We start from the raw sequence: 23614 nt of genomic DNA on the forward strand, positions 1-23614 counted from the left end.
TGGATGCACTTTTTTCTGGGCTTAAAAATTTGGACTGCCATTTATATTTAGATTTTTTTTAAATATAACTCTGATTGTATTCGTCTGGAATACACCTAGTATGGCTTGAGGGTGAGTAAATCATGAGGTAATTTTCCTTTTTGGGTGAACTTACCCTTTAATAGTTATTTATTTTACCTGTATCGATTCAAACTCACATTTAATAATTTTCAAGGAGTTTCATGAAACTTATCTGTGTCTGATGGCGATCTGAGAGAGAGACCATGCAGTGAAGCGAGATGTAGTTTCATCCAATCCGTAAACCAGTTCAGTTTCTTGTGGGAGCAATAGATAAAAACATTAACAAAAAAAAAAAAACATTTTATAGGCTTATTGACAACATGTTGCAATGTTTACACTGTACAATGACTCAATGTGATTTAATTAGGGCTGATTACTTCAAATTTCACAATTTGATATTATTTAAATTCATAAAGTTAATATTTACCAGAAATTGCAGCAAATATAGTGAAACTGCTGTCCACCTCCAACCATTCGAACAAATAGACGGCGCGAGTTGTTGAGAGCTCCATGAACCCCGCGAGGTAAAAGCTGTAACGTTAGGAACTCTGTATTTCAACGGCTCTGGGAGCACAACACACACACACACACACACACACACACACACACACACACACACACACACACACACACACACACACACACACACAAATATAATTATAAAACAATATAATGTCATAAATACACTTTGTAGATGAGGTTAAACACGTAACTTACTTTGTGTTATCTTGGTTGAAAGTAAACTCCATGTCTGCACTGCACGGTGAGTCATGTCCCCTGAGAGAAAAGTTTTGGCTTCTTTAAACGCGCACAGCATATAAGTTACATATTGGTATAAATAAATAAATTATGAAAAACAAATGGTAAATGAGATAAAACACTTACTTTATAATATTTCCCTGTGAAAAAGTTCTCTCGCCTCAGTCGCCTGTTTCTATCCTCCGCTCTGCACCGCGAGTCAAAGAAGATATCTCTAAGTTTAGGTGCGCACGGACACACACACACACATACCATCCTACCACAATATAATGTTATAAACTTCATACTGTTAATGAGATAAAACACTATGCCGGTCGGTGTAAACACTACTCATTTGCTCAGCATTGCGATTGAATGGAAATGGCGTCTGGTCTGTCAGTCGGTGGGGGAGGGGATACGGGGGCGCGCGCATACAGCACGTGCATTTCCTGGATGTACATAATTATCCTCTCCGCCAGATGGCGCTGTTTTCACTAGCCGTGTTAATACAAAAACTCTTTACTCATTGACTCCTTGAATTAAGACTTGGTTTATATGGTGTGGAATGGTACGTATTAAATACGGTAAGTTAAATAAATGTGCTCATATCTATATAATTAGAGTGTTGTATATAAATCAGCTGCACATAGTAGATTAAGTTTAGTTTACTGTAGTTAAATAAATAGACTAAAGTATAATTAGAGTAAAATCCAGAACAGTTTAACTTATGTTTTTAAGTTAAAACAACAATTATACTTGTTCATTCAACAGAAAATCTAGTGTAGTTATTTCAACATATGTTTTTGAGTTTAAACAACAATTATACTTGTTCACTTAACTTTCAGTCTAGTTGAGGACAAGAAAACTTAAAATGCCTTGTTGTCTGGACAATCTAGTTATCTCTACTGAAAAAAAATTGTTGAAATAACAAAATCGCAAAATTTTTTTTTACAGTGTACATTTATGGTTTTGTATAGTTCAGAATACTTTTGGAGACGCTGGGTGGCATTTGAAAACTAAATGTAGGTCTGAGAAACCATGTACTCGACATTTCTGGGGAGGACACTGACAGCTTTTGATGCACAGAGCTGAAGAGAATGGCACACACACTTTATGTAGACAATATGAGGATTGCGGTCACGGAATTTCTGTAGCACTGAGTTATGTTGCCCACACATTGTGTTACAGCCATCAGTTGCAAGACCAATGCAATTTAGTATGGACAATTTGTTGTCATCCAGGAATTTGAACAGTGCATTTGCTATGGTCAGTGAATCACCAGCTACTATATTGATCATTCCTGCAAAAGTGCTAATGATTGGTGAGAGCTTCTTGCTGTAGTATCTCATGACAATGCACAGTTGTTTTTTGGTTGTGACATCAGTGCTCTCATCAACAATAAGAGAGTATGGTCCACTTCCTATATCCTCCAGACGGTCTTCATGTACTACTGGTCCAATCACTGAATTAATTAGTGCTGTGCATTTCGTTCGATGTAAACTAATCCCTTTCTTGGAAATTTCACCACACTTCCTAAATGATCAACAGTTGAAGTGCTTGAGTGACAAGCCACGTGGGCAGCCAGCTTCAACTCTGCCTCTTTCACAGCAACATTAGTTCTTAGAAATGAACTGCCTGTCTCAAATAATGTTCTGGCATTTGAGAAAGGAGCTGCATTTTTTTTAATGTTTTTCAGTCGCAGCATGAGTTAACAGATCACCGTGGTGAGCTCTGATTTCACATTTGCAATATTTGCAGAACGCTTTTGTATCATCATTTGGAACACTTCGAATAAATTCCTTTAATCCTTTCTCTGTCTCCCATTCTTTGCGATATTTCTTTCCATATTTTCCCCATTTACCTGACATTTTATAATGGTGCACTGCTTCCTCATTCACGGACAACAGAACAGAAAATCCCACAACCACATCTATTCATAACGTGACGTGATGAGGTTTCAAAGGCATAATTGACGTGCTTCTCACATCTCACGTGCAGCAACGCGCGCAGCAGGTTGTTGCCAAGTAATCATTCCTGGGGCTGGGGATCAATACCCACTAATATTAACGGTTCCATTTAAAAGGTTTTTTTTTTTTTTTTTTTTTTTGCGGCCGCGGTACATTTTAAATGTAGCCCAATAAACCGCAACCAGCGGCTCCGTAATTTTTCCCGCAACTCCTTTTTCAAAATAGCCCAATTGTGCGGGAAAACCGCGACCCTGGCAACTATGTCAAGATGGGATGTAACACACGCTCTCATACAAACGAACATTGAATTATGATTCCAGCTTCTGAAGAATGACAGATCATCTGTGGAGCTAATATGAGTCACACACACACACACACACACACACACACACACACACACACACACACACACACACACACACACACACACACACACACACACACGTTAATGTTCATGTGCTTCAAACTGCACAAAACAAAACTACACCTGTATATGAACGCCATAATAAAGAGCACAACTCTTCAAAGAAGTGGCCAATCTTTGACTGTAAAAAAAACAAACAAAAAAAAAACAAAAAAAAACTTTTTAGCTGTATTCAGAGTTTGTGTGTTTTTGGTAGTTTTCGTTTTTCAATGTATCTTCATTATGGTAAATTATTGTGTTTGTGGAGTTTGCACAAGCTCAGCTCCAGCCTGTCAGGACATCGAGTCCACAGGTTTCATAAGAAGAAAATGGACATGATATCTTCTGTTCCTGGGTCACTTGTCATTCTGCTTTCGGGTCATATTTTTCTAGTAGATTGCTGAGACAAAACCCTGACACGGACGTCACAGATAGAAAAGGGGAAATAAAAGGAAGAAGAGTAGAACATCTTTCTCCTGCTCACCTTTTACATCACTTTCACACACACACACTCACACACAGGCGCAGATCTCATCCTCGAATTACTGAAAATGCTCTGTGACGTTACAGTCAAAATATTTGAACAATAACCAGTCCATCCAACCACAATCAAAATCACGTTATAGACAATGTGTGACAGCATATTCACGCTCATCTGTACATATTGAGTCTCTGATGGTTTGAGTGTTAAAAGAGAAGTGACGCTGAATTATATTAAGAAGTCTAGTTTCTTCATATTGTGTCCAGGGCTCAGGGTGTGACCCAGATGAATTCAGCAAAATAAATATAAATCAAACTCCAGAAAAATACATTTAACTCTAAATATTACATAAATGAAACTTAGCCTAAATCAATACAATATTTCACAAGGTTAACTAATTAAAATTATAATAGATATAAAATTAAAATACATAAACAATAAATAGATTCCAAAACTCAGACTGAAATTGGGACACAAAAGAAAGGAAAAAAATAAATCAGGTAAACTGACAACTACAAATAAATTAAATAAATGAAAACTCACATTAATGCACTCAATTACAATACGTAAGAAAACACACTGAATCAATACAAGAGATTTACAAAACCGCAACCAAAAGAAGATTCAAACTATACACAAAATAATCCAAACTGATTTGAAAAGAGGAGCGGAGAATCAAACAAAAGTTTGAAGGAATTGAAAGGAACACACACATTTGGACGTACACATGGACGTAGTGTCCGTGACATTACCCATAGGATTCTGAAGAGCAGTTTTGAAGCGCAAAGTAGAGACGAGCTGGCATCATCACGCGTCACGCCGGATAACAGAAAATGGGCAAAGAGGCGGGATGTGGGCGGAGCTTAGGTGATGCGATGACTAACAGACAGCGGATAAATGGCTACCTGTCAATCAAAGTGAACACACTCTTAATTATGCAGAACTTTAAGGCTTTATATAATGTAAATGAATAAGTTAGCTATGAAAAAAATGCACCACCTCACAGTTCTCATGAAGAGCTAAATTAGCCATATAGGCCAAAACCACAAATGTACCAGGTTGTAAACATGTTTTTTTCTGCTGTAAATTTGGGCATTTTAACATCGGGCTCAATGAGATTCTGCTCCTTCTGGAGCCTGTCTCTAGTGGCCAGTCGAGGAATTACAGTTTAAGTTACTTCCGTATTGGATTCAAGAGAAACTGCGGGAGGTTGCCGCTTGGTCCATACCATAGACTGTAAAAAAAAATATGGACGTATCGTGTCCGTGACGTAACCCATAGGATTCCGGTAAGCCGTTCTGAACGGTAAAGTAGGGGCAAGCTGGGCGTTGCTATCTTGGCATCTTGACTCGTTGCATCACGAGTCACGCCCGGATGACAGAAAATTGGCAAAGAAGTGGGATGTGGGCGGAGCATTTTATAATGTAAACGGATGAGTTATAAAAATAAAAATCACCTCCTCACAGTTGTCATGAAGGGCAAAATTAGCCATATAGGCCAAAACCACAATTTGTACCAGGCTGTAAACATGTTTTTTTTTTTTTTTTCCTGCTGTAAAGTTGGGCATTTTAACATGGGGCTCAATGAGATTCTGCTCCTTCTGGAGCCAGTCGAGGAATTGCAGTTTAAATTATTTCTGTATAGGCTTCAAGAGAGACCGCGGGAGGTTGCCTCTTGGTCCATACACACCATTCTCATCTCCGTGTGTGCCATAACTCTCTCTGACACACACACCGCTAGCCTAGCTTAGCACAAAGACTGAAGATAAATGGCTCCAGCTAGCCGACTGCTCAAAAAGTGACAGAATAACGCCAACATTTTCCAATTTACATGTTGATATGTGTAGAGTTCAGGGATGCAAACACATGTATGGTCAAAAAAAGAGAGAGAGAATCGAAGCCCTCGCCCGCAGCAAATATCAGATACTTACATCGCCACCAACCCCGGCCCACCCCTATAGACACAGGGTCTATATTATATATTATATATTTTTTATTTAGTTTTTGAAACTCTTATTGAACTATCTAGCTGGCCCTGAGGCTGGGGCTCGGTCTGGTGCTCTGGCATTGTCGTCGTGGAGTTCCCTACAATATTGTATGTGTATGTTAATTTTCAATATTTCCCCATCATAAAAAATAAAATAAAAAACATTAAAAACTGTCATGACTTAAATTACACAACTCCTACCTTCTTTGATCAATACATAATTGTAGGCCTTTCTCATGGTGGCCACAATGTTTAGGTTATCCTCAGTGTGTGGCAGATGAGTCACCACATCAGCCGCTCACTTTCCAGAGACCTTATCCTTCTTGGCGAAAAATAGAATTGGGACACAGCCCAGTGCACATAATCTTTACTCTTCTTAACTGATGTAAGTGTGAACTCTGTCCTCTATACCAGTGGTTCTCAAAGTGGATTTGCTTTGAATAAGTTGTGCTTTATCGTTGTGTAATGATCTAGAATCTAGATATAAAATCTTGATTATAAATGCACTGATAAATTAAAACATTAACATTTAACTTTTTTGTGATTATGACTAATCAAGTCAATCTGTTTATCTCTTGAATCACTTCACTCAGGTCATGATGAACCGTTCTTCCGGCTGCTTAGCGTTGCTTATTTGATTTAAGATAGCTGATGAACGTGGATAAATGTTTGAGTCAGTCAACATCATTAAGTGATTCAAAATCCAAAGTTGACTAAAGACCAAGTTAGTACACACCAGCCAGAAAACACGGAATGGTGAACCCGGACGGACACAACTTCAGAGAATAGAAATGGCATCCAAGTATGCAAACGGTAGCAAGCATATGCTAAATGTTTTTATTATGAGGAGGTCCTTGGACATTGTTCTCCCACACAAAGGGTCCTTGGCACAAACAGTTTGAGAACCCCTGCTTTAAACAACCAATATTCATGTAATGTTGTGCTGGATGCTGGTGGTCTAGTAGTTAGAAATCTGGGTTTCTAAAGGGAACACTAAAAGTCCTGACACCCTTCAAAAATAATTATATTGACTGGACACACACAAAACAAAATATGATAACAAAAATTAATTTTGTCTGACTCCCTCTTTGGCCACCTATCCCCCTGATCCAAACGCTACAGTGATAAATGGATAATTTAAGTAACAGATTGTTTTGGCTTTATGGCGGTTCTTGAATAAAGACTGATGGCATTCACGTGCGTATTCTATTCCATGCATATCAATAAAATTACAAATTAATTAAAATAATGTTACACTAATGCCATCTATGACTTCCTCAAATTCATTCACTGACAGATTAAACTTATTTTTGTAAAATGAGGCCCTTGCCCTATCACACAATATTAATGAAAGTGAAACAAATCATATTGCTTAATGAAATATGAGTATTTCTGCTTACTGCAATATGGGCAGAGTCCACACTCTTCCTGCATTTCTATTTTTAAGGACCCTTTTCCTCCACTTCCTGTCCAGGGTTTTTTTTTTTTGGCCGCTGGGAGATGGCTGCGAAACGAGCGGCAGGTTTTGCGACTCACCTGTGTTGGTAAAAGTATACCAAAGTGAGATCATCAGATCCACAGTAACAGAAAAGAACAATCAAGATACAGTTTAATTTGGCTGTTTACAGGAAAAAGAGGAACACACGAAGAACAATGCAATTCAGAATATGCATCTCTAGACTGATACAGGATTATTATTATTATAATCATACAGTGAAAGTGGCAGATGTAGACAGGCTACTCTAATCAATGTTGCCTTATTGCGTTTGGTGCAAAACAATCGATCAACATGTATATCAACCAGACGCCTTACATTACCACACAGTAACACAGTACAGAATCATACAGCGTCATTTAGTAAGAGCATACTTTAGTGTCCAATTGAGCTGATAATGAGAAATGAAGAACATTAAAAACACACATTTGAATTATGGACAAAATGCTCTATTCAACTTCCCCTCTCCTGGTTAGGTGCTTGGCATGAGGGGCAAGGCTTCAACTTCTTTTGAGACATTTTGAAATCTACATCACTCACACACTCTCACTCTCACTCTCACTCTCTCTCTCTCTCACACACACACACACACACACACACACACACACACACACACACACACACACACACACACACACACACACACACACACACACACACACCCAACTCGTCACATATGGACGCTTGACCAGGACCCCTTGTCGTCACTTTTCAACAAACTGGGCGTACCTTTATCATCAATTGTCGTCGCGCTGGGTGCTCCGTTCATTAAAATGAGAAACCTTTGGCGTCATAAACAGACGCATTTAATTATTTGCGTTTATAAAAGCAGACATGATTTTATTAATATTTAAAGGCTACTTTTATATTTTGGAGCAACTAACCCAACTCCTACCCTAAACCTACCCACATCTTAACAATATAAAACACATAGCAGGCAAATAAATGTACAGTCACAAGAATTTATTGCAAAAACTGACCAAAACTGTATAAAAGCATTAACTCATGTTGCATTCCAAGTCTTCTGAAGTCATACGATATCTTCATGTGAAGAACAGAGTTGATCTTGATGTTTTAATCGCTGAAATGATGATCCCGCTGCCCCGTGAACGAACTCATTCATATCTCATTCAAATAATTCAAAAGACTCCTGAGCCTGACGCAATCGGTCACAAGACACACGAGAGCCAATGACATTTTACAATCAATGCTGACGTAATGACGCAATTGGTCACAAGACATACGAGAGCCAATGACATTTCACTATGAAATCTCACGTAAAGGGCGGCAATATTTTGATGTGTTCATGATCTTCGGCAGATGGAGATGCTGATCGCTTTTGGAGATTTTCTTCATACAAATCAATCGTTTGGCCTCGGAAAACTTGGATTATTTAACTTTTTGAATAACTCGTGGATGCAGACGTATGTTATATCCTGTGTTTTATATCATGTTCACACAAATGGGTAGGTTTAGGGATGGGGTTGGGTTACATGTTAAACATGTCTAAATAGCGTACATAAGATAAATGTAAATACAATTATGCTTGCTGATTAAATTGAAAAATACACTCCAACATGTCATAATGGCAAAATCATAAACTAATACATTTTCACCATGACGATAACTTTCCCAATACCCAGTGCGTATGTGTATGACGCCAAAGGTTTCTCACTGAAATTAATGGACCACCCAGCGCGTCGAAACATGACGCCTTGGGGTACCTTTTGCGTCTTAATTGTGACGCGGAAGGCACTTGACCACGCTTCAGAGTTCTATAAAAGTCTATCGGACTACCCTGCACATCGAAAATTGACGATAAAGGTACGCCCAGTTCGTTGAAAAGTGACGACAAGGGGTCCGGGTCAAGCATCCATATGTGACGAGTTGGGTGTGAGAATGTGTTGCACGCAGACACACACACACACACACACACACACACACACACACACACACACACACACTTTCTATAGTGCACTTTAGACAACGTCAACAAACACAACCCAACTTATGACATAATCGATCATCTACCATAAGTGTCATTATTATATATTTTCTAATTTACGTATTTTGGAAGCTACACTGTAAAAAAATATTTAGAAAAAAGTTACCTGGTTACCTTAAAATTTTGAGTTCATTGAAATTAAAAATTTGAGTTAAAGGTGCACTATGCAACTTTCCGTCCACTGGAGGGCGCCTACTCTAAACAAAGGCGTAGTTTGATGGCCAAGTGTGAGTGCAGTATCTCGGGACATGTGGTCTTCACCTCACAGCCGATGGATGCTGTTATTAACGTTACTGTAGTGTGAAGCAGAGCAGGACCGAGTGTTGTGGAGCTGAGCACGGCCGCTGGAGTGATTGTTAAACAAATCGTCCAGTCAATTGTTATACCCCAGCCAACATGTCCATGTGGGCCCCACATGGGGTTTAGCTGGGCAACATGGGCGTCATCTGGGCATGGGCTCAGGGTGGGCAGTTTGATGGGCTGAATGTGGGCCCCATCTTCGATAAAGTTGTGGGGCCCAGTTAGGTTGCCCATTATGGTTTATTTGAGGGTCCCATGTGGGCCACATTTGGGCTATATTTAGAATTGTAACGTTTTATTGTTTGCAGTTGGTTTTGTTTTTGTACAATTATGGGTAACAGCCTAACCCTAACAACTGATTACATTTATTGCAATTTAAGTATTTTATAAGTTTATACATAACTTCTTAATTTTTCCATTTTATTTTTTGTTGATTGTTTTAAGTCTGTACCACTTTGAGATTTTTTGTATATTAATAAATGTAGTTCTTCCCACAAACCCAGCTGGGCTCCCTATGTGGGACCTAGATAGTTCACTAATGGGAAATGAGTTCATGGGTTGAAAATGGACAACTCAGTGGTCTAATTCATTCACAGACAAGACAAGTGCAAACACAGTCAATTCCAAAGGTGGATTGAATAGATAGCACACAAATATCACCCTTGAAATAATTTGTATTGTTATTTTGACACAATGTGACGTCAATCTAATCAAAATCTAAAAAGGCCAGCACAATTCCAATTTGACCAAAAAGATCAGGCCATTTAGTGGTAACAGGCATCAAGAGCCTCTGGATACAGAGAAAAAAAGGCAATAAAAAAGTGTATTGTGATCACAGAAAAGCGCCATACAGGGACCATTTTAGCTTTTATTCAAAAAGTGTGCACATTGAGGGAAATATTTCCATTCTCAAATGTTTAATTTTAAATAGATCTTTAATAAATGTTTATTTTGTCACAGACAGTTTCCACTGAGCAATGAGATCTGAGGAGCTTTATCCATCTCCTCACTCAGCTGTCTGTGCTTTTTCCCTTTTTTATTTAGTGCTAATTCAAATAATAAATGCACAAATGATACCAAATATAGTAACACTTTAGAATACTGTCACAAATAATTTGTGATGCCTTCAGAAGGATTTGGTAATACTCAGTCTTAGTAGGTTACACCACGATCTTCACTTTATAATTAATTATATAAGGTCTCCCTCATCTATCACACCTGATTCAACTCATTAGCTCATTAGACTGAAAAACCTCAAATGGGCGTGTCAGATACAGGGAGACATACAACATCTGCAGGGCTGGTGATACTCCAAAACCATAACCATGTATTTTACAACACATCTGCTTGTGATTCTTATTAAGTGGGGGTAATTTTTTTTTTAGGATTCTTTAGCTCACTGAAGTCTCTGAGATCCTGACACCTTGACTTCTGGAGACTCCAGGTAGGTTGCAGTTCTGGAAAATTGTGCTGCTGGAGACTAAAGGGTTTCTGATGGTTTCACACTTAATTCATCACCTTAATTCTGAATTATTTTGCAGTTAGTGTGTGTCGTTTCTTCGCCATCTGTTTTTGTCTGACGTGGGGTACCAAAAGGTGGCTCAATGGGTGATTCATTTGTTTGGTCTTTTTCAAAGGGCTGTTTGGAGAGCGATGACAGAGGAGTGAGGAGCTGCACTGTTTTTCTTTTATTTGTTTGTGAAATACATTATTTTAGACTATACTTTTGTATTATAAAGTTGTAAATGTTGTCATTTTCAAATTATTCCAAATAAACCTTCCATAATAAACTAAAGCATGAACTACTGGTTTCTGTTCATTGAATACTTTTAACATTTTAGTGTAGTTAGTGGATTACATGTAATATTTGTATTTAGGGGTTTACTATAAGATAACCCAAACAGAAAATATAGTAGCCCATCTATATTCCCATTGTGGCCCATAAGAGCCCTACATAACACCCATCTGGATCCCGTCATCAACCCATATGGGCCCCAAATGGGTGCTACCTGGGTTACCCATATGGGCCCAGTATGAGCCCATCAATAGACCGTCATCGACTCATTTAGGCCCCATAAGGGTTCTGTATGTGGCCCGCATTGGCCCCATTTATTAGAACCCATATGGGACCCATGTTGGCCCCTGTAATGAACACACAAATGGGCCCCACTTAGAGCCTACTATGGACCCATCATTTGCCCCTGTGGGCTAACACACATGGGGCCCATGTGGAGCCGATGGACAAAATTATACGGGCCCCACTTGGGTTGCCCATGCAGGGCCCAAGTGACAGCCCATCAAAAACCCACATGGGGCCCACATGGCAATGTTGGCTGGGACAGGACGCGATATACAGACGACTCGCTCAAACGCTATGCTGACACGTCCCGGTTCCTGAGTTAAAATAGCAATTTTCTCAATTTACAAATAGTTGGAAACATTTGGGATATTGTAAGTATTCAACTGAACACAATATACACTGGCACTAGTGGTTTTTGGATATTTTAATGCAAAAATACTACATAGTGCACCTTTAATACAATGAACATTTTTTGAGATTCAACAACCTTTATTAAAATATTATTAAAAGATTTTGTAAAGATATTGGGTAATTGTGTGTTTAATTTGTGAAGATGCAGTGAAACATGCCAAATTGTGCTATTTTCATGATTTATAAAAAAAAATGTATGTGGTTCAGATACAATAATATTTTGAGCTTCTATTTATTAAAGCAATTTCCTTCACTGTATCAACTCAAATTTTTTTATTTCAATACACTCAAAATTTTAAAGGTGCCATGTGTAAAAATGGAGGTAAAAATCACCAAAAAATGACCTACACGCATCAAAAGAATGAGAAGAAATAAGGGCGGTCATTAAAAAAATGTCAAGTTATAGTGCTGCAGAGATATCAACCTTAATTAGCAGTAGCATTACTAGCCCCGGCCCGACAGGTGTCGTAATACCAGTCTCGGCCATGGGAGGCGGTATGTGGGCAACATAACCACCAGCCAACCTGCAATATACAAAAAACTCGCACGGCTTGTGGGCGTACTTGAACCTGATGTCAATCGTGTGGAAAGTACAGTCCTCTACTTCATTTCAGTTCAGGGAAGAGAGCGGATGGATGGCCGAAGCCCATGGCCCCATAAATGTATCTGATATGATAAAAATAGCTGCTTTACCTGACCGGAAAAAGCGGAAGTGTGCGCGCCCGGCGACTGTGTCCCGTCCCGTCATAATAAAAGTCCCGGTCTTCGCGAGCCGTGTGTTTGTGTAACAATCGCTCCAGCGGCCGTGCTCAGCTCCACAACACTCGGTCCTGCTCTGCTTCACTACAGTAACGTTAATAACCGCATCCATCAACATGATTTCTGCCCGTGTCCCCACAATATAAACAAAGACACACACACACACACACACACACACACACATATATATATATATATATATATATATATATATATATATATATATATATATATATATATATATATATATATATATATATATGTGTATATATATTGTCAGACGTGAACATTATGCACCGCGCGAGCTCAATTTTGAATCACTGCACGATGAGTGTATCGTGTAGCACAGGGTGAAATCAGTACATTCACGATTTGAGGGAAATATACATTTATCGCCGCGGACAGGTGTCGAATGCCGCCGGCGGTGTATGTGTTCAAATTTTAAAAGCGTGGCGCGCCCGGTGCGAAGCTCAGTGCCCTTAAAGGGGCGATCCCTCAGTGCCGCGACACGTCTTTATAACACTAAGATTGAGCACACCCATATTGCCAAAATGGTATAATCCTCGTTTCATAGCACCCGTGAAGATTCGACCATGAGATCAGTGGTCGAATCCGGTCCTGCATATCGATGCATCGAATCTTCGACTATTAGGGGTCACCCCTATTTATTATGCATATGTTATCACTATTTAAATCATTTATACGTAAAGCACTTTGAATAGTACGAAAGAGGATTTACGTTACATTTACATTTAATCATTTAGCAGACGCTTTTATCCAAAGCGACTTACAAAAAAGGGGAGAGTAATAGAAGCAACGGAACAGACAAGGCCAAAAACCTGTAAGAGCTGTAAGAAATCTCAATTAATTAGCACAATACACAACTTTTTTTTTTTTTTTTTTTTTTTATAAAGACAGACATCTACAACAAAAACTCACGTCCGCAAAGTGCCGAACACTGTTTTTTGATAGCTATGATAACAACCCATTAGGACTAAGGCTGTTGCCCCAGCTGTTGTCGTTAATGCAGATTCAGTGGCCCAATGGGTTGTTTTTGTATTCTAGCTAAACGCGCAAAAATAGCCATCTACAACAAAAACTCACGTACGCTATATTCAGAACACTGGATTCTGATAGTTATGATTACTATGTAACACACCCGCCTGAAGGCACAAATCCGGATGAGAGACGTCGATATGATCCAGGAGTGTGCGCTTTTGGTCGTTGCTGTGGTGATCAGTAAGTGCTATTCTGTATTGGTCAAGTGCAAATGGAAAAGATGTGTCTTAAGATGTTTTTTAAAAATGGCTACAGACTCGGCAGCACAAATAGAGATCGGCAGGTCATTCCACCAGGTGGGAACGGTCCAGGAAAATGTCCGTGACAGCGATTTCATGCCTCTTTGGGATGGAACCACGAGGCGCCGCTCGCTCGCAGAACGCAAGCTTCTGGAGGGTGTGTAAGTCTGAACAAGTGAATTTAGGTATATTGGTGCAGAGCCAGTGGTTGTTTTGTAGGCGATAACTAGTGCCTTGAATTTGATGAGAGCAGCCATTGGCAACCAGTGCAGTTTGATGAAGAGAGGCGTAACATGCGCTCTCTTCGGCTCATTAAAGACCACTCTCGCTGCTGCATTCTGGATCAGCTGCAAGGGTTTGATAGTGCATGCTGGAAGCCCAGCCAGAAGAGCATTACAATAATCCAGTCTGGAGAGAACAAGAGCTTGAACCAGGAGTTGTGCAGCCTGTTCTGATAGGAAGGGTCTAATCTTTCTAATGTTGTATAAAGCAAACCTAACACTGGGATTAGGGCCAAGCTAAAAAATTTTTTTTAAAAAAAGCATCTTGGGATTAAAGTCATTATAATGTGAGATTAAACTCGTTAAATCCTCTTCTGTAGAATTGCCATTCTGTATGAAATGTGCTATACAAATAAACTCGCCTTGCCTTGTCGTCACCCGATAGCGAGTACAACATGTTCAGAAACAACTTTAAACTCCAGCAAGATAAAGTCATTTTATGCAATTCCACAGCCCTTTACAGATCCAGTAATATAATGGGAATATATAATCTAAATAACGCGACGTGCAGTTTAAATGCCCTTACTGAAAAACCAAATGAATTTCACGCGATCATGTGTCCACATTGAATAAGCTAAAGTCCAAAAAGTCAGCATGTTTCTGTTTATGTAAAAAAAAAAAAAAAAATGTTATCCAAAAATCAATGGTAATGGCATTGAAGCAGCTCTCCAACAAGAGCTCAGAAAAAATGCATACGCAAATCAACTAACACACCAAAACCAGGATAAAGAAAAATAAAATACAGCCCATACTGCATTAACCCCTCTACGTTTTGCACTTTGGACCAACGTAGTCAGGGTACATTTTTACCCACTGGGTTGGCATTAACCCACCCTAACTGAACCACAGACACAGGCTCGACAACTGAAGCCAAACCACATTCAGGAAATGACGCGTACATGAGGAACATCCACCAATGGCCTAAATATACAGCCACCATTAATGCCCATCCTCAACCATTAACTCAGAAACTCAAGCCTATCATACCACAATATATTTCTAGAGGAACAATCACTCTGGGCTTCAAATGTTGACAAATCACTGTAAAGTCTTCTAGGTGAAGAATTATGATGAAAAACACTCATGACAAGATTTTCATCAGAAAGAAATATATATTCAGTATATATCAGTCCTCAAACACTTTATTAAACAAACTAGCTCAAATGAATCCGCTTTATTCTACTTGACTTTGCAGATGGCTCTCAACAGTGTGTGTGTCTCACACACATTAACTAAACTTGTTATAAGGACAGGACTTATTTTCCATCAGCCCTATCATTTGTATTCCCTTATTACACTAACCCTAACCCAAACTTAATGAACTCTGACCTTTTGTTTCTTTAGATCATCGACTCAAGGCCTGTTATACTGAGAGCCGTACGGCAGATCTGGAGAACAGAAACACCTTTAATGAGTTCACACAATAACCTGCGTCATATTAAGAAAATACTGAGTGTGAGGACATCTCTCAGTTTCACACACTATAAACATATCAGATAAAGAAATATTCAGACTTTATGATGTATGATAAAGTCTGCATATTTCATTATCCGGGCCTTACATTAGACGTCACGTGTCTGTCTTCTTGTGTGTGTGTGTGTGTGTGTGTGTGTGTGTGTGTGTGTGTGTGTGTGTGTGTGTGTGTGTGTTTATACGAACAAAATAACTTTGAGAAAGATCACCATCTGAACTTATTGTCACCTCCTCCCTTATCTCTTCTTCAAACACAGGAAGTGTCTGTTTTAGCACACAGAAAACAGTCGATTGATGAGACAGTATGGGCTCCGGTGCACTGCCTCTCATCTGTGAGTATTTGATCATATTCTGTCATATCTTCTGTTTAGTTTTCTCTTTTTAATTCACTGTATTCAGATGAAGACAAGATAAAAGAATGATTGTTGTGAAGGAGAGTCTATGAACCCACAGTCTCACTGCTTATTGTATTATTTCTGCTAGTTTTTGCTGTAATACTGTTTCTTCTCTTGTCTAGTAGTTGAGATGAATCTGATGTGTGTGTGTTGATATGAGTTAGTGTTGAATGATGCTGTATCTTTAAATAAACTCTCCATCAGAGGCTCAGAGAGCTTGAGAACAGTGACCGAACACACAATCAGCTTCTCTATCACTTCTCATTCTCTTGAAAAATTATTACTTAATTTAATTTTTCAAGAGGACACATTCATTTCATTGTCATGGACACACAGTTTATGGTAAATGAACAGCATTTATATAGCGCTTTTAACAGACCCATGGCCATCCAAAATGCTTTACATCTTGCCTCACATTCACCCATTCACACACCGACGGCGGTGTCTGCCATGTAAGGCCCATCCAGCTCGTCAGGAGCAGCTGGGGTTCGGTGTCTTACTCATGGACACCTCGACACTTGGTCAGGTGGAACCGGGGATCGAACCACCAACCTACACAATCTACATGAACCACTGAGCCACTGCCGCCCCATCAATGATGCTCGAGCTTTTCTCAGAACTAACTTCTCTTTTCTGAGACTCTTCTCAGTTATTTTTAGCCAGTTGGTCTCAGCTTCATGAGATACAGATTTATTTATTGATATTTTGCAAAGCGGATACATTTTATTTTGAGAAATGTCTTGATGTAAAACTATACTTGAGCTATATCTCTTTAAATGTTCATTTTGATATATTGTAGATATATTAAACATTTTAAATGTGGTTTGAAGGTTTCATACAGTTGTTTGTTTGAGCACTTCAAGCGTCTGACACATTCAAATGATGTGGTCTGAATATGGTTTGTTTTTGGGTCCTTTAAGCTGGAACTGTGATCATGTGGTGTTGACGTATGAACTATTTCGGCCCAAGAGCAATAGGTGTGAAAATGATCTTAGACCATCGAAAGCATGAGCTCAATCGCAGCTGCTTCTCTTTCTGGTTCACTGTCACTGAACTGGGTTTGGGTTATTTATCTGTAAGAATTCAAAATAATCAAAGATAGTTGATATTTGAAATTGAACAAAGACATTTGTTTTCTGTTTTCCACCCCCTCTCTCTTATCAGTGGGACCGTTTGGGATTCCTAAAGACAAAGAGATGCTGAGGGCCTGTAGGCTAAATGGTGCCACACCTGTAGTACAGTGGGGGAAGTCTGGTCTGATTGGTCAGTTTGAATGTCTCAGGGTTTCAGTCACATGGTCAAGGGATAGATATAAGAAGATTGCAACTGTTGCTCGGGGTCTCTCTGATCTTGGGGGCCTTCTCTTTGGCTCTTCTCTTTGCTCTCTTCTAGCCTGACGTGGTCATACTCAGCTCTAGTCAGAATATGAGTCTGATGCTCCATTGGGCTGTGATTATGGGGCGTTTCAACCGAACCAGGAAAGACCTCAATTGGATAGACCTACAACCAATCAGAGCAACGAAGCGACGCATTGTCAAATGTCAGCAGAGCTCAACTGCACTGTGTTGCCAAGTCTGCGTTTTTTCCGCGGGTTGTTGCCACTATTATGTGATATATAGACTAGAGGATGGATACCCGACGGTACCCGACGGGTCGGGCCGGGTTCGGACAGATATTTAGAAATGACGTTCGGGTTCGGGTCGGGCTCGGTCACGTCAGCGTCAAATTTAAAACTGCTTGTTATGCAAGTAGCCAATGGGCCTGTTTAACTTGATGCAATGGTTTGTTTTTGTGATTAAAATAAATTTAAAATATTACCCTAACATACGTCTTCCTGCATGCGGAAATTTGTTTATGTCGCCGTGACAACAATGCGCAACACGTGCGTGCATATTGCCCGCGGCATCCCTGTCATTCCAGTGAGCGCAACTTCAGCGCTGCTGGCAGCAGGACAGCCTTGAAGCCGTCCACAGTTGATGCAATCCTTTTTCTGCATAAAACCTCGATTAGCCTAAACTTTGATGGATAGATTATGTAAATAGATCTCATGTTGCAGTTTAGGAACCATACAGTTTGAGAAAATTGGTAAGATGACTTTCATTTCAATAAGCATTTCAATTGTGTTACGTTAATGTTTTGTCCTGTTAGCTTGGGCCATTTTTAGACCTTTGTTCATTTAATTTCAATTGGCTATTTGATTGGGCTCTGTGTAAGGTTTGATGCCACATGTGCGTGCTGATGCGCTCGTCTGTAAACATTTCAGAATGCCTTCCTACAGCTGCTTAATAAAAGCGGGTTTTCCACACAAACAAACGTACGTGTCATTAGTATTATATGAGGAAAAAAAATAGATTTTAACTGTCGGGCTCGGGTCGGGCTCGGACATTAATATTTTAATGCCTGTCGGGCTCGGGTCGGGCTCGGACAGAAAAATGCGGCCCGATCCGCACTCTGATATAGACCCATGAGTGGGAATTTTAGCAGCAACCTTGCCAAAATAACACATTTTACCCCCCAAACGCCATTTTTTTTCTGGAGAAATCCCCCCAGAAGCCATTGTTTAGGGCTAGTAGTTGGCGGGTTTTGTTGTAAAAACTTGGGAACTCTGTCTGCACACGCGCTGGAATAAACTATCTTAGCCGGTGTCTTAGAATTGAATAATACACTTACCCAACATGATCATCATTTTTGAGAGAAATTGTGAAGGTGATGCATATAAAAACAAGCTCTCAATTTAGGATTCAAACAAATATAACCCAAGCCCCTTTGATGACGTGATGATTATGTATTGACTTTGAAGTGTTACCTATTGCAATACAATATAGTCACATTAAAGCAGCGCTCTCCCACATATTTTGCTATTGTAACTGCGCTTATTTCCGTCGTTGGTATAAGTTGCAGTGGGTGGTTATAGACAAGAAATGTACAGTTTTCTACCATCACGCTGATAACGTTTCTTTTGTCATTTGGCAACCCTGCAGTCAGAACCACTGCAGGCGATCCACCCTTACAATCTGTGAAGCTCAGAACTAAGCCAGACCCACATCAAGCTGAATTTGGGTCTGGGAACACACTGTTGGCAGGGGGGCGGGAGGAACGGTTGTCTTTCAAAGTCCCTCTGCACGCAGTAGGATAGAGCTACAACCAACCAGGGGTGCATTTCCTGAACAATGACCAAACTCACTGCTGAACTACTATATTACAATGAATCGTTGAAGAAATCAACTAGCCACGACTGTTTCCCGAAACAGTATTGTCACAAATCTGTTGTTTCATGTTGGTTAGGGGTGGAGTAAAAACATATTTTAATGAATTATTTTGAGATTTAATTAAATCTAGATTTTTTTTTTTTTTTGCTATAAATAATGGACATCTCAGGATTAATTCTAATTTTTTTCAGTTATTTAGCTTTATTTCCAGATTCAATCATCAATTAGTTCTTACGTATTAGAGCACGTCCACACATGCACACTCTTCAACAATCTTCAACCTCTCTTAACAAATGCATGTATTTTAAATAAAATATATAGATTGTACTAAATGTCAGGATTTATTTAGTCCACGTCATGCAAACAAGAAACTCTACTTCTCACCACAGGTCACGTGACATATGAACTATTTCGGCCTAAGAGCAATAGGTGTGAAAATGATCTTAGACCATCAAAAGCATGAGCTCACTCGCAGCTGCTTCTCTTTCTGGTTCACTGTCACTGAACTGGGTTTGGGTTATTTCAGCTGTACTATCTGTGAAACATTAAGCCTAGTTCACACTGCCCGATTTTTGCCCCGATTTTGAGTCGCCGACAGGTTTTTTGAAATCGCCGACAAATGCCCGAGATCACAGGCAAATCGGTGCTCGTGCACGCGAGTGACAATCCCGCAGTGTGAAGAATCAAGGCGCGATCAGAGAGATTCGCCGACGAGTCGCCGACGCCGGTGAGATATTTGGCATGCTAAATATCTGGACCTGTTGGCGATTGAAACTCCTGCTGTGTGAACAGCGTTCTGACTGAAAATTACATCGGCGATGACCGACAGCCAATGAAAGAGTGAGATACAGGGCAGCAGGACGTTCAGGGAGGAGTTATAGAGCAGAATATCAGTATTTTAATAGATATATTTACAATTCTATCAAACAGAAACAAAGGCCAAACATGTGCACATCCAGCCACAGCAGCAGCACATTACAAAATTGTTTATTTACCTCAAACTGTCTTTGCAGAACACAATCCTGGCTCCCTCTGTCTCTCCAACAATTTCTTCCACCATAATCTTTTTTTCTTTTTCTCCACAAATCAGCGCACAGACAATTTGAAGCAAACTTTGTGAAGTTTATCATTTTTAATAACAATTCCAAGTCACGCGCGAAAACTCCAGTCTGACGCACGTGTGATCTCGCGTTGTTTACTTGTCACATCGCACGTGTAGTTGGGAAACATAGTTTGCGCACCGGAGAGCGAGAGTTGTCGGCGATTCTTCCTCTTGTTCAGTCATGCAGTGTGAACTCCTCTGTCGTCAAACCATCGGTCAGTGTGAACACAGCAGTGACTGAATGATAGCCCAGATAGTCATGCAGTGTGAAAAGAGCAGTGACCAGTGAACAGTGATATATACAGGTCCTTCTCAAAAAATTAGCATATTGTGATAAAGTTCACTATTTTCCATAATGTAATGATAAAAATTAAACTTTCATATATTTTAGATTCATTGCACACCAACTGAAATATTTCAGGTCTTTTATTGTTTTAATACTGATGATTTTGGCATACAGCTCATAAAAAACCAAATTTCTCAAAAATGTAGAATATTTCATCCGACCAATAAAAGAAAAGTGTTTTTATACAAAAAAAGTTAACCATGAAATAATTATGTTCAGTTATGCACTCAATACTTAGTCTGGAATCCTTTTGCAGAAGGGTCCGCTCACCTCTTCTCGTTGTGCAGCGTTTTTTGCCACACTTTTTCCTTCCCACAGACTTCCCACTGAGGTGCCTTGATACAGCGCTCTGGGAACAGCCTATTCGTTCAGAAATGTCTTTCTGTGTCTTCCCCTCTCGCTTGAGGGTGTCAATGATGGCCTTCTGGACAGCAGTCAGGTCGGCAGTCTTACCCATGATTGCGGTTTTGAGTAATGAACCAGGCTGGGAGTTTTTAAAAGCCTCAGGAATCTTTTGCAGGTGTTTAGAGTTAATTAGTTGATTCAGATGATTAGGTTAATAGCTCGTTTAGAGAACCTTTACATGATATGCTAATTTTTTGAGATAGGAATTTGGGGTTTTCATGAGCTGTATGCCAAAATCATCAGTATTAAAACAATAAAAGACCTGAACTATTTCAGTTGGTGCGAAATTAATCTAAAATATATATGAACGTTTATTTTTTATCATTACATTTTGGAAAATAGTGAACTTTATCACAATATGCTAATTTTTTGAGAAGGACCTGTATAATATATATATATTAGGGCTGTCAAAGTTAACACGTTAATAACGCAATAACGCAAATTCATTTTAACGGCACTAAATAAATTATTAACGCATTGCGTATTTTCTGTTTGATCCGTGGCATAGCCCGTAGTTGGAAAAGTGAGAGCAGTCAGACGCAAAGGATGCAGCAGCAAACATTAATAGAGAAAGAAAAGGGTTGACATTAACATTTTTGGTAACACTTTAGAATACTGTTTCTTACTTAATGCATAACTAATAAAGAGTTACTGCAGTACTAATGAATAATTCTTCATTAACACTCAAGTCACTAATATTAACTACTAAGGAATGAGTGTTAACTAATCAATATGTAATAGCATTTTTTAATTGTGTTAAGTATCAATTAGTTAATCAGTAACTATTCAATTCAGTTATGCCTCCTTAAGAACTACCATTAAGTAACTACTAATTAACAGTGATGCACAGTATCAGATCGAGGCCCTTTCTTCTTCTTTAGTACTAATGTTGTTAGATAAATGTACTACTGTTATGTGTACTATATTCATTTACATTCACTCGCAAATGTGCCGATTAATGTTTCTGTCTGTGTGTGTGTCCCCACGCTATAATGTTGCAGTTCTTGCAGCATTAAATCAGAGAAAACAATTCTAGTGAAAGAGTACACAGATTCATGAGTGCACATGCAGAGTGCACAAAATGTGAGCGCACACGCAATTTCTGTGAGTCCAGTTTTGTGCGAGAGAATGGATTGAGATTCCGCTTGTAAGCAGAGATTCATTGCTTGTAAACTTGATGTGCTCTCGCGGTACAATATTAATACTACATTAATGAGGATGTTGATGATTTCTTTTTTTTTTTTATGTAAGTATTGTCTGCAACCAGAAGTTCAGGACGGAACCCCATCCCCAATCTAAGTGCCTTGCCAACATGGCTCAGGCATTTTATGTTTATGTGATACCAAATGATTTCTGTATTTAAGGGAATGACTGAGGGGGAAATGAGAATACAGGGAACCTATGAGTCATTAAAAAAGAATTACCAAATAGTTCTCAAGGAGTTACTTAGAACCTGGAACAGTATTCTAAAGTGAAAACAAACCCATTCATAATTATTGAAGAATTACCAAATAGTTAATAGTTAAATAATTAAGCCTATCTACCATTAATACAGTACTAATAAAGGAAATTTGACCCTCTATTCTAAAGTGAAAGTCTAAGTAACTCTTTGAGAACTATTTGGTAATTCTTTTAAAGTGTGAAATGTGCACAATTTAATATTATTTATACTAATTTAATAGTGGCTTTCATGTAAGGGGTTCAAACTATGTTGCTTTCGTTGAGTATCAGTGAATCCATCAGTGAATCCATCAGTGAATCAGTGAATCCATCAGTGAATCCATCAGTAAATCCATCAGTGAATCAGTGAATCCATCAGTGAATCAGTGAATCCATCAGTGAATCGGTGAATCCATCAGTGAATCGGTGAATCCATCAGAAAATCCATCAGTGAATCAGTCAATCCATCAGAGAATCCATCAGTGAATCCATCCGTGAATCAGTCAATCCATCAGATAATCCATCAGTGAATCAGTGAATCCATCAGATAATCCATCAGTGAATCAGTGAATCCATCAGAGAATCCATCAGTGAATCCATCAGTGAATCAGTGAATCCATCAGAGAATCCATCAGCCAATCCATCAGTGAATCCATCAGTGAATCCATCAGTGAATCAGTGAATCCATCAGAGAATCCATCAGTGAATCCATCAGTGAATCAGTCAATCCATCAGTGAATCCATCAGTCAATCCATCAGTGAATCCATCAGAGAATCCATCAGTGAATCCATCAGAGAATCCATCAGTGAATCCATCAGAGAATCCATTAGTGAATCCATCAGTGAATCCATCAGAGAATCCATCAGTGAATCCATCAGAGAATCCATCAGAGAATCCATCAGTGAATCCATCAGTAAATCCATCAGAGAATCCATCAGTGAATCCATCAGTGAATCCATCAGAGAATCCATCAGTGAAT

At 39.2% G+C, this 23614-nt stretch overlaps 1 protein-coding gene and 1 long non-coding RNA gene across 2 annotated transcripts in view; one reads left to right on the plus strand and one right to left on the minus strand.

Moving 5' to 3' along the window:
• Window positions 1–233: 233 nt before the first annotated feature.
• LOC137080265 (uncharacterized) lies at window positions 234–1444 on the minus strand. Its single transcript, XR_010906140.1, has 4 exons — window positions 946–1444; window positions 778–837; window positions 488–624; window positions 234–314 (listed from the first exon to the last, which is right to left on the minus strand). It is a non-coding gene; the product is annotated as an uncharacterized lncRNA (long non-coding RNA).
• Window positions 1445–9570: 8126 nt separating this feature from the next.
• Window positions 9571–23614, plus strand: part of LOC137082143 (Fc receptor-like protein 5) — a 47473-nt gene continuing 33429 nt past the window's right edge. Inside the window, exon 1 of the mRNA XM_067447696.1 lies at window positions 9571–9655. Coding sequence (XP_067303797.1) covers window positions 9571–9655 — 85 coding nt within the window. The remainder of the gene's footprint in view (window positions 9656–23614) is intronic.

The sequence above is a fragment of the Pseudorasbora parva genome, chromosome 1 (assembly GCF_024679245.1).
Source record: "Pseudorasbora parva isolate DD20220531a chromosome 1, ASM2467924v1, whole genome shotgun sequence".
NCBI classification, from domain to species: Eukaryota; Metazoa; Chordata; class Actinopteri; order Cypriniformes; family Gobionidae; genus Pseudorasbora; species Pseudorasbora parva.